The sequence below is a fragment of the Pygocentrus nattereri genome, chromosome 12, assembly GCF_015220715.1.
Source record: "Pygocentrus nattereri isolate fPygNat1 chromosome 12, fPygNat1.pri, whole genome shotgun sequence".
Lineage (NCBI taxonomy): Eukaryota > Metazoa > Chordata > Actinopteri > Characiformes > Serrasalmidae > Pygocentrus > Pygocentrus nattereri.
The window spans coordinates 36,009,338-36,022,729 of NC_051222.1; the positions used below are offsets into that span (position 1 = coordinate 36,009,338).

Sequence of the window (13,392 nt, forward strand, 5' to 3'; positions counted from 1 at the left end):
TGAGAGTGAATGAGCTGTTACGTCTATAAAGACACACCTGTGTAATTACATGAGAGTGAATGAGCTGTTACGTCTATAAAGACACACCTGTGTAATTACATGAGAGTGAATAAGCTGTAACATCTATAAAGACACACCTGTGTAATTACATGAGAGTGAATAAGCTGTTACATCTATAAAGACACACCTGTGTAATTACATGAGGCAAAAGAAAAGTTGATACTCGTGTGTAACACCGGCTGTACTTCTGTAATCCGCCTGTAACACTGACTAAATCATTAGTAGTTACAATGCTTTAATGTATGTTATTAACATGTAACTACACAGTTATTAGAGACAGTTAATATAAAGTGGGACCTAATATTATAAACCAAACCTCAAAGTAAAGCCAAACTGGTGAGGAGTGGATTAAAGCCCCAGGCAGCCTGCAGGCAGGAGTGGAAATGCAGTGAACACTGCACTCGACTGCTAGCCTGGTGCTAATGTAACACTGGGAATCCCATAAAGGCGCTCACAGAAAATAACATTTGATTCTGAACCCTAAATTCCTCTTTCCTAAAGTTTCTCTGGGCTGCTTTATATAAAGCTCAGTGAAACTCACCCAGGGGCAGCTGTGTGGTGGTGGAATGTAACACTGGCATACTGGGGCTCCCCCTGCTGGTCAGTGCTGGTCACTTCATCATACAGAACATCAGCAGCTCCTGAGTCAGCAGAGTCAGCAGCCTGTGCAGGTCTGGATGTGCGGTGTGTAACGCTGGTGTAGAGGACATCATCCTGAGGGTGAAGAGTTCATGGAGAACAGTTTAAATGTCTAATCTTCTGAAAATGAGGCAGAAAAGACTCCTAAAAACTCTTTGATGGAGATTTCCAAATTGAAATGCTGTTTTCTGTGATTCTCAAATCACAAACAAATACAGCCTGCAAGTGAAACTGTCACCGACTGGTGGACATAATGTGGTCATTTGGACTGTGGCCACCTTACCTGGACTTTACTGGACTGCACTAATGCTGTGTCTTAATTCTGTATCTTTCTTTCTAGGTATCAACAGGGCTTTGGTCTCTGGTAGTTCCTGAGCTTTAATGTACTGTAATTACTGGGATACTTTCTCTGAGTGGACAACAAAGTAGCTCTGTAAGCGTCTCTGGATAAGAGCGTCTGCTGAATGGACTGAATATAAATGTACCTGTCTTGTTTTACTGTGATCAGGTCCAGCAGCTGTTTTCTTCATTCTGTGAAAACTGGACAAAACAATCAATATATTCTAATTAGTTTAAGGACAAAATCATTTTATCTGTTAATCCATTTCTACAACAAGAATAAAGTCATTTCTTCTTACTGTAGTAACAGGTTTGGAAATGATTGCTGACCTGCAGATGCAGATTAGGACAGTAATAAGGAGAAAACCTCCTCCTCCCACTGCAAACCAGACTGCAGACCAACTCTGACCTGCAGAAAAGATCATTAATATCACTTTAATCTGTCATTACTGTAAAAGTGAACACAGAGAAACAGCGTTTATCTCATTATTCACCACCTACTCTTAACAGTGACCATCACAGTTCCATTCAGAGCTCCATGGTCATTCTGAGCTTCACAGTAGTACAGTCCAGTGTGGTCAGCAGTGATGTTGAAGATGCTGTAAGTGTGTCCAGATCCTACAGGTGAGGTTCCACCTTCTTTAAACCAGGTGTAGTTCTTCACAGGTGGGTTTCCATCACTGCTGCAGGTCAGAGTCACTGAACTGCCCTCCACTATTTCACCAGAGGGACTGAAGGACACTGAGATGGTCTTTGGAGGATCTACAACAGATGAAAAATTGGAAAAATAATATTTTAGTGTTTGAGTTTCGGTTGAATTTAACTGAATACCTCAACATTAACTTACATGTGACAGTTAAATACACAGCAGTGGATCTTCTCTCTCCATGATCATTCCTACTCTGGCATGTGTATTCTCCACTGTCCTCAGAACTGATGCTGGGAATGCTGTAGGTTTTTCCTTCTCCTACTGATGTTGATCCCTTAAACCAGGTGTAGATCTTCACAGGTGGGTTTCCATCACTGCTGCAGGTCAGAGTCACTGAACTGCCCTCCACTATTTCACCAGAGGGACTGATGGACACTGAGACCCTCTTTGGAGGATCTAGATGATTATAATAATTACATGATTTGTATTTGAAGGTTTGAATATTAAAACTGAAATATTTATTAAATATTTAATATCTTGCTTAATTTATGCAAACAAATTGCTATTAAATAAGACCACAAACTGTAAACAAGCCCAGAAAGCCAGGATACATTTTTAAAGTCCTACATTTATTTACTTTGAGGAAAAAACTAAAAAAAGAGTTAAACTCACATCTGACTCTGAGTCTGTGAGCAGTAGAGTGGAGGTGTTGAGATCCTCCTACAGCACAGCTATAACTGCCTGCATCCTCACTGCTGACCTTCTGCAGGTGGAGCTGGTTGTTCTTGATGGTCTTTGTGGTTAAAGGACGTCCATTTTTGTACCAGATGAATGTTGGGTCAGTCAGACTGCAGGTGGTCTTACATGTCAGATCTGCTGTTTCTCCCTCTGTCACTTCTTCAGGAGCTTCTACACGGAGCTCTAAGACAATAAGAGGACCATCAGATTAGAAGGGAAAAGCTGTAAAGTCAGTGAACCTCATTCATGAAACTCAGCAGTGAGTCTAGAAACCAGAGCAGATGAAACTAAACTGAGTGATGTTTGATCTTCTGTGTGTCCTGCAGATGTAATGATGAACTCTGTTCTGTATTGACTGGAGGTGCATTTTACTCAAATATTTAATGAGCTCATATTCAGTTGAGAACTCACACATATTTCATCATCATCATCATCATCATCATCATCATCATCATCAGCAGCAGCAGCAGCAGCAGCATCACCATTTATTTATTTATTTACATAGAGCCTTTCCTATGATCATGGACGCTTTACAATCAATACATAACAATACAGCACATCCCCCCCCCACCCCACACACACACACACACACACACACACACACACACACACACACACACACACACTCCACAGTTCCCACAGCTAGAGAGAGACATTTCAGTGACCACAGCACTGAGTCACTCAGCTAGTCTGGAAAGTGTCGTTAGCACTGAGGGAAAGTTTTATGCTGCAACTACAGCATCACACAGGAGGCCGAACCGGGAAGCCTCGACTGAAGATGTCCTTCGCTATGAAGAGGGAGCATTTTCCTGAAGCTGAACACCACCAGTCCAGGCAGCCTCACAGCTGTAGTGCAGTGATACCTCAGCAGCCGGCCTGAGAGGCCACGTAACCACCGAGCTACAGTTTGAAAGCCATTCTCGGTCTGTATCTCAGTGGATGTGATGGCTCAGGTTGACCTTCTCAAGCAAACACCAACAAAAACACACAAACAATACAAAACTAACAGAAATCTGATGTAAAGCAGCAGCACCAGCGCACTTACAACGGGGCACGGAAAGATGATTAATACCAATAAAAAACAGGAAAACAAAAAAGGAACGTCTTCATAAAATCCTCATCTAGTCTGGAACATATTTATACATCATCCTTACATCTCCTTTTAATTTTACTTTTTCCCAATAATTTAAAAATTAGCTTTTGCTCTGTGTGATACTTTAATTTGTGGCCAAGTGGAAAATGACTTCTATTTTGTTCCCTTCAGTGCAGACGGCAATAGGGGCTTTTATTTAGACACACCCCCTTTCAGTGGTTGGTACTGGCGCGAGTTGAGCAGTGGGATGTGATAGTATGGAGAACGAGGGCGGGTGCAGCGGGGTAATATAGAGCTCCTTTTGTGCATCATCCAGGTAATATTAAAGAATCCTGATGGAGATGTTCAGCAGTTATATATATATTACGACCCGCTGAGCACCATCTTATGTGTTTGGCGACCGGCTGTTACCTTAACAGTGTAGATTTCCGCGGATGATATTCGCCAAGGTTTCGTTATGTGGTGTGTCCCATATGTGGGTAGTTATTTCCATCTTGAGCTCTGGGAAGTTGTTTCAGGTAGTGGAGCAAAGACTAAACCTGTATTTAGAGTTTCTTATTGTCTTCATGTGTACGTGAATAATATCTAATTGTTAGTCCAGTCTTTTGAGACTGTGTGTACGTGTTTCTGATGTTATCCACCGCTGTATAGTTTCACACAGCTTGGTGGTGTAAGTGGCCTCCCCCCCAGAGGGAGGGGCCATCGGTTGTCTAGGGATAGAAGTAAGTATAGAGGCTGTATTGTGCTAATAGCTAATATGTGCACTGTACTGTGTATTACTGAATACTCTTGTACAGTGCTCATGGGTGTGGTGGTGGTCTCGTCCAGACCCCTGCCGTATTTCCTCTGATTGTATTTTATTTGGGTTTGTTCCTTTAGATTGTCCACTCACTTTTCCACCCTGTCAGAAAAAGTGAACACTCAGTTTTGCAGCCCTTTTTCGACCGTTACTCTTACATATGTGTAGCAGTCAGAATAAACCCTCAAAATAAGGTTTTTGTGTCCGGTGTTGGTTTCTGAGCCAAGAACAGGACTCATCACACGTTATAAACAGAGAAACAGAAACAGATTAAAAATGTTAAATGTGTAACTCGTCTTCAGTGAAGTTACCATGACCCAGTTCCAGCAGTGACCATGTGTGTGTTGTTTATAACATTTGATGAATAATTGATTTTTAACTTTAACATGAAAGATCTTTAGATCAGTAACTAAATAATAAGACTGTAATTTAAAGGATTAATAATTAGTCCTGGATTTGATGTGGAGAGGATCAGAAAGAAACTGAGCAGATGAACTGAATGAGGAGTAAGACCAGATAAAATGATGTAGGAGTGAATCAGAACAGAAGCTGAACATCATTAGAGCAGATTAATAAAATCAGTGATGATAAAACAACATGAATATTCAGAGAAGTCATGAATAAACATGACTCTGAATCCAGAGCTGTGTCTTATAGCTGGACAATGGGCTGATTAACTCACCTGTAACTCTGAGATGAACTCCAGGTTTACCCCACCATCTTTCTTTTTCTACATTTGTTATGATTCTGAAGCAGAACTGATGTTCATCCTTCTTCATCACATCACTCAGTTTGAGGGAGAAGTGTTTCTGATCATCAGTTAAAAACTTGACTCTGCCTGAATAATCTGGGTCTATACTCAGATCAGTCGGCTCCACCCCCTCAACTGGGTGTATGACCCAGAAAGTCTCTGTCACTGTGAGACCTTCTGGGTGAGTAAAAGTTGCGTTCATAAACACTGTGGATCCTTTTAAAGCACAGATTTCCTGTTGGTTGTACTTCACACTCCACTCTGCTCCAAAAGCTCCTGAAACATATGATGCATGAAAGAGCTGATTACAGAGTCTGGAGCCCATAAGACAGTCAGAGTTACTGTAGCTTACAGCTTCACTTCTCTCCTCTCCTTTTTTTTTTTTTTAATAACCTGTCATGTCTGGCCATTTTGGCAATCGGAATGGTATCCGAATGTACTGATGTACCAAACATATTTGTTTTCACAAGAAAAAGCTCTATAGGTTACTAAAGCCTATTCTTGTTAAAGTTTGTATTTTATTTGTTTGGCCAGGCCTGACAGGCAATAAAAAAGAGGACAGGAAAGAAAGAGAAGAAGGGAGGAGAGAGAAAAAAATAATAATAATAATAAATCATAATAATAATAATAATAATAATAATAATAATAAATCATAATAATGATAATTAAGTAAGTAAATAAATAAATAGGAAAAAAAATAAATAAATAAATTAATTAATTAAAAAAAGAGAAAAATCAAATAAAATAAGTAAATAAACAGACAACTAAATAAAAATAAATAGATAAATAAGTAAGTAAATAAAAAAAAAGAGAAGGGGAAAAAAACAATTATACCGCTATACATACATATACATATTCACATATACATATACATATATACACCCAGACATAATTCTACTATTTGCTGCTACATGCATACACATGTTTACATATCTATACATATGCCTCTATACATATACACCCACCCACCACACACAATTCTACTGTTTGCAGCAACGTGTATATGTGTGTATATGCGTTCACGTGTCATGTGTCATGGAATGTGCTCAGCAATGAGGGCAAGAAGCCGCAACCATGCCCCCGTGGTCCAGAGACAGATAGGGAAGGACCCGGGGGACCCGGACCATCCACAGCCCATTAGGAACTCAGGAGACCTGAGGCCACACGCCCCGACGGCCACCGCGTGCACGCCCCAGAGGACGAAGAATGGAGGCCCCAGACAGAGCGCCCACAGACAAAGGGCAAGTGACCGGAGAGCCAGAGGCAATGAGCAGCCCACCCCCCCGGCAGGCCAACATCCCCAGCATGAGCCGAGCATGCGGCCCCCGAGGGCCCAGGCGCCCGAGACCGGCCGACCCCCGGCAGGACCCCCCCCCCATGCCAGAGAGGCCCAAACCTCCCTCAGGACACAACCGCCAAGGGAGCAGGGCAAGGACCACGCCAAGATGTCCAGCCATGCACCCAGGGACCCACAGGGCACCCATACCCCGGGGGGGGGGCGGAGTCGGCAAGCAGCGGGGAGCGGTGGGGAGGGGTAACTCCTGCCCACCACCATGTACCACAGATGTCCAGGCTCAGCAAGTCATAGACCCAGGCCCAGCTGTCCACACACACATGTTCACATGCACCCACACACACCCACACCCACACTCGCACACACCAGTCACCCACTCATGCACACACACGGAACATACATGGACTCACAGTGTCGGCGGGCGGACACCAGCACGGGTCAGCGGTAACCCAGGGAGGCAGCCACCCCGGCCCCGAACGACCGGCCGGTCCCCCCACCAGGCAGGGTGCACCAAACCGGGGTGTGAGAGTGACACCATCCACTGAGTGACACCTGCCCCCCAAAGCCCTGTGTGTACTGTACTGTGTCATGAAATGTGTCATTGTAAGGGGGGAAAAAAGGGGAGGAGTGGGACATCACGCATCACAGTGAGCAGAGCCAGGTAGGTGGCCCTACTCACTGCAGCATGGCCCCCCTCCCCCAGAACCCCCATGTGTAGTGTGATGTTTGACTGAGTGGGAGGAGGGGAAGGGTCAGGATAAGAAAGACCGAGAGGCAGAGAACTACCCCTCGGAGGAAGAGAGCCAGCTGGCGCTAGCTCACTAGGCACCCCGGTTTCCTACACCCGGCCGCGGCGCAGGGAAGGCCGGCCCCGGGCCCGAAGCGGCCACGCCCCCAGGACACCACCGTGCTCCAGGCCGGCGCCCGCCGACACAGCTGACACAGCACAAAACATACACACCCACACGCACACAAGAGACAACAATTATCACACATACACATACTCACGATTACAATACACATACTCACAATTACAATACACACACTCACAATTACAATACACATACTCACAATGACAATACACATACTCACAATGACAATACACATACTCACGATTACAATACACATACTCACAATTACAATACACATACTCACAATGACAATACACATACTCACAATTACAATACACATACTCACGGTTACAATACACATACTCACGATTACAATACACATACTCACAATGACAATACACATACTCACGATTACAATACACATACTCACGATTACAATACACATACTCACAATGACAATACACATACTCACAATGACAATACACATACTCACAATTACAATACACATACTCACAATGACAATACACATACTCACAATTACAATACACATACTCACAATTACAATACACATACTCACAATTACAATACACATACTCACGATTACAATACACATACTCACGATTACAATACACATACTCACAATGACAATACACATACTCACAATGACAATACACATACTCACAATGACAATACTCATACTCACAATTACAATACACATACTCACAATGACAATACACATACTCACAATTACAATACACACACTCACAATGACAATACACATACTCACGATTACAATACACATACTCACGATTACAATACACATACTCACGGTTACAATACACATACTCACGATTACAATACACATACTCACGATTACAATACACATACTCACGATTACAATACACATACTCACAATGACAATACACATACTCACAATGACAATACACATACTCACGATTACAATACACATACTCACGATTACAATACACATACTCACGATTACAATACACATACTCACAATGACAATACACATACTCACGATTACAATACACATACTCACGATTACAATACACATACTCACGGTTACAATACACATACTCACGATTACAATACACATACTCACGATTACAATACACATACTCACAATGACAATACACATACTCACAATGACAATACACATACTCACGATTACAATACTCATACTCACGATTACAATACACATACTCACGATTACAATACACATACTCACAATTACAATACACACACTCACGATGACAATACACACACTCACGATGACAATACACACACTCACGATGACAATACACATACTCACGATTACAATACACATACTCACGATTACAATACACATACTCACGGTTACAATACACATACTCACGATTACAATACACATACTCACGATTACAATACACATACTCACAATGACAATACACATACTCACGATTACAATACACATACTCACGATTACAATACACATACTCACAATTACAATACACACACTCACAATGACAATACACATACTCACAATTACAATACACATACTCACAATTACAATACACATACTCACAATTACAATACACATACTTACAATTACAATACACATACTCCAGCCATGGGCTGTCTGAGTGGTTTGATTTCATCCACCTTGAAACATACTGTAGTCTATTGGCTAAAAAATAGTGATAAAAATTTGGTAGTTCTAGACCACCGCTGCATTTTAGCTTTTGTAAAGTCTTCAAGCTTATTCTAGATCTTTTACTTTTCCATAAAAATTTAGAAATATATGAGTCTAGCGATTTAAACCAAGCAATAGAAGGTTTATTAGGGATCATTAAGAACAGATAATTTACTTTAGGCAGAATCATCATTTTTATTGTGGCAACTCTCCCCATGAGAGATATAGGTAGAGAGTTCCAACGTGTGAGATCGTCCTCTATTGTTTTTAGTAGAGGAATATGGTTCAGTCGTACCAGATCTGACAGCCTGGGAGAAAAATTTATACCTAGATATCTAATGTTGCCCGACTGTAGTGATGTAGTTATGATGTTCTGAAATTTACAATTCAGAGGCAAAACTGTTGATTTACTCCAATTAATGGAGTAATCTGATACAGATGAGAACTTATCTATAAGTGTGATTGTCTTTAGAAGAGCGGTTTGTGAGTTCCCGAGGAAAAGTAATACATCATCAGCATAAAGGCTTATTTTATGGTCTGTATTTTCTGTTTGGATTCCTGTGATGTTTACATTCTGTCGGATTTTTGCTGCTAGTGGCTCAATGAAGATGATAAACATTGAGGGAGAGAGTGGGCAACCTTGTCTAGTTCCCCTCTGCAGACTGAAGCTTTGTGAGATAAGATCATTTGTCCTAACCCGTGCATTTGGAGAGCTGTTTAGTGTTTCGATCCAGTTTATAAAGGATGGGCCAAATCCAAATTTATGTAGAACTGCTTACAGAAATTTCCAATTTACCCAGTCGAATGCTTTCTCTGCATCTAAAGAGACGACTATTTTTTCTGATTTGTTAATGGAACAGTAGTCTATTATATTTATTAGTCGGCGTGTGTTATCGGCCGAGTGCCGGCCCTTGATAAAACCTGTTTGGTCCGAATGTCTAATAGATGGAGTGATTTTTTCTAATCTTCTTGCGAGAACTTTGCAAATAATTTTAAGGTCTACATTAATAAGAGAGATTGGGCGATAGCTAGATGGAAGTGTTGGGTCTTTGCCTGGTTTAAGAAGCAGGCTAATGTTGGCCGAGTTCATGTTTGGAGAGATTGTGTGGTTATTCTTGATTTGAGTCACCATCCTGAAAAAAGTAGGTTCTAACACAGGCCAGAATTCTTTATAGAACTCTGCTGGGAACCCGTCTGGGCCTGGGGCTTTATTATTTGGAAGGTGCTGTATTGCCTTATAGAATTCAGATGATGAAAACGGTGAATCAAGAGTCGTAATCTGATCCTCATTTAATTTAGGAAGATTTATGTCATTAAGAAATTCTTCAATTTCAGCATCAGATGGATTAATCTGTGATGAGTATAAGGCTTCATAAAAGTCTTTAAAGGAGTTATTTATTTGTTGTGGGTCATGAGTAATATTACCGACCGAGTCTTTAATAGAGTGAATAGCTGTTTTTTCTTTATTCAGTTTTAACTGATTGGCCAGGAATTTTCCAGATTTATTTCCATGTTCAAAGTTTTCCAGACGCAACCTCTGCAACATAAATTGTGTCTTCTTATCAAGTATTTCATTTAATTCCAATTGAAGTTTCCTCAGGTTGTTAATTATATTTTCTTGTGGTGATGCAGCGTAGGCCTTTTCTAAAGATTTAATTTTCTGTTCCAATTCTAATAGAAGTGTTTTTTCTTTATTTTTCTTATGTGCGCAGTAAGAAATTATTTTACCCCGCATTACTGCCTTTCCTGCTTCCCAAAGAACACATGGCGATATTTCCGGCAGATTATTTTGTTCTAAGTATATAGCCCACTCTCGTTTAAAATAATTAATGAAATCTTGTTCTTTAAGTAATGATGTATTAAATCTCCAGTTCCTAGTTGGTGGTGTAACTCGTTTCTGTGTCAGAGACACAGATACAGGTGCGTGATCACTAATAGTGATAGGATGTATCTGAGTGTCTGTGATTTCCGTCATCATGGAGCTACTGACTAAAAAGTAATCCAAGCGGGAGTGGGAGTGATGTACTTGTGAGAAAAGACTATAATCTCTCAGGGTGGGGTGATGTGAGCGCCAAGCATCGCAAAGACCAAAATCCTTCATGTATTGTTTAAGAATGTCTGCAGACTGCCAGTTTCTTTGACTCACTGCTGTACTGAGCCTGTCAATCTCTGCATTAAGTACCAGGTTGAAGTCCCCTCCTATTACAATTGTGGTGTCAGAGTGATCAGCAAGTGAGGTGAAGAAGGTATGAAAGAAGGAGGGATCATCAACATTTGGTCCATATATACTGGCAATACATAAATCTATATTCTGAATAGATAGATTAAGTATTATAAATCTGCCTTCGGGGTCTGACATCGTGTTTCTAATAGAGAAGTTTAACCGGTTAATAATTTTCACCTTCTTCTCCCTTGAACCAACTCCACGCACATTCCATGAAACAAACCTCAGTGTGCTCATATTGAAATTAATCGAGAAAGTGTTGCGTGCTCACTGAAGATGTGTGTGTGTGTGGATGTGTATGTGAGTGTACACTGCATGTTGTGTGTCCTGTATAGCATTGTGTGTGTTGTGTAGCAAACATGTTGGGTGCAGAAAGAAAAGGAAAGGAAAGGGTGCTCCAAAGTGACAAATATAGCAAAAGAATGAGGAAAAAAAAAAATTAATAATAAAAATAAAATAAAAATAATAATAATTACTTAACATAAAGTCCACTATGCTGTCTGAACCGGCATTAATTGTTATATACAGACATGTAAAAAAGAAAAAAAAAAAAAAGAAGATAGAGAAAAAAGGCGTTTGTATACACAGGTCACCTGATCAGTATAGCCATGGCGTGGTTTCCTGGTCGCGATAGAGCTGTCCGTTTATATAGAGTTTGTCCACCGCGATGACAGCTCGTCAACCTTCTTGGATGTGCTTTTTCCGGAGAGGGAACAGGATTTTGCGTCGCTCCAGGATCTCTTTAGGAAACTGATCGTTGACGCTGAAGTCCGTTCCTCTCAGCTCCCGTCCGCGGCTCTTCACCAGCTCTTTCTGCTTGAAACGTTCGAATTTGGCTATGATTGGTCTGGGTCTGTGTGCCCCGGGTCGCTTAGCTCCTATACGGTGAACACGATCGAAATTGATGGTTTTAACGGTGTCCTCCGGGAGCTTCAGGTAGGATTGCAAGAACTCCTTCACTGTCGTCTCCGGGTTTTCCTCCGATTTCTCCTTGGTGAGGGAATTCACCGACTCTCTGAGAGCGGCGTTCTCCACAGCGAGTGCTTCCACCTGCTGTTGGCTGAACTCTACCGACTCCCGGAGAGCCTGAAACTCCTTGTGAAGAATTTCCAAAAAGGAGAGGCGAGCGTCGAAACTGGACAGCTTCTTATCAATGGACTCCAAAATGTCCGCCACTTCGCTGGACTGAGAAGAAGCCCCCGGTGAATCTTCTGGGCGACTCCTCTTGGTGGATGGAGCTCCTTTGCTGCTGGACGGCGTGTTGGTTGGTTTTCCCATTACGACTCGGTCGAAACACTCGTCGATGTAAGCTTGCAGACTGTCCAGATCTTCTTCACCGTCCTCCAGTGTACTTCCGGTAGTGAGTAGCTTATTAATATAAATTTTATAGCTTTTAAAGTTGTTTTATAACTGTGTTGGCTAAGAAGACTAATCCATGTAGTGTATAGATTACTGACTTGCTGCCTTGCTCAATATTGCCGAGGTTCGCGTTGAGGTCTGCGTTACTACAGCATAGCGTCTTCCTGTCTCTTCCTCTTCCTGTCTCCTCTCCAACTCCAGCAGCTACTCTACACCACTGAGCTGATTCTGAGAGAAACCACAAACCACAACAAACACTGACTCACCAGCAGTCATGAGCAGAAAGACCAGAGGAAGAGGAGGAGCCGTTCTCAATGACCTCATCACAGCAGCCTGGAGGAGATTTTTAGTTAATGATTAAATGTTCCTACATCTTCATCTAAAGTCCTTCAAAAGTCCAGAACTTTAAATGCTGACTGTGTAATGAAGTCTGTCTTTCATATAATCATTTAAGTTCTTCATAAATGTGTGTCGTGGTAACCTGATTGTAAAGAACAAGAGCTTCTTATATTTTGAAAACTGTGATTAAACTGACGTTTCTTAGAATCTATTACCACCAGGTACTTCACAAGGGAAGATCTATACTGATCAACCTGGATCACCTTCATTCAGAGCTATTCTCCCCCACAGTGGAGATTTAAGGCATCAAAATTTGTTCCTCAGACAAAAAAAGGAGTTATCAAATATTTTCTTCCCAATATATTTGTTTTCTTTACTTCTTAAGCATCATGTGATCAAATATGTTCTCCACACTTTCCCCCCAAAACAGTCCCACCTCAGTCAATAAAGATGAACTGAACTTCTTTGAAGCTGAAATGTTTGAAACATCGGTCTAAACACAAAAACCTAAATTTGCTCTGTATCTTTTTCATGAACTATTAAAATGTTCTGAAGTAAAGAAAT

At 41.3% G+C, this 13,392-nt stretch overlaps 1 protein-coding gene across 1 annotated transcript; it reads right to left on the minus strand.

Annotated features, from left to right (window-relative positions):
- Nucleotides 1-769: 769 nt before the first annotated feature.
- On the minus strand, nt 770-12,817 carry LOC119264691 (B-cell receptor CD22-like). Its single transcript, XM_037543320.1, has 6 exons — nt 12,756-12,817; nt 5,000-5,344; nt 2,360-2,608; nt 1,886-2,143; nt 1,762-1,800; nt 770-774 (listed from the first exon to the last, which is right to left on the minus strand). Exons 1-6 carry the CDS (start codon nt 12,811-12,813, stop codon nt 770-772), a joined length of 954 nt encoding a protein of 317 aa, XP_037399217.1. The 5' UTR covers nt 12,814-12,817.
- Between the last annotated feature and the right edge of the window lie 575 nt (nt 12,818-13,392).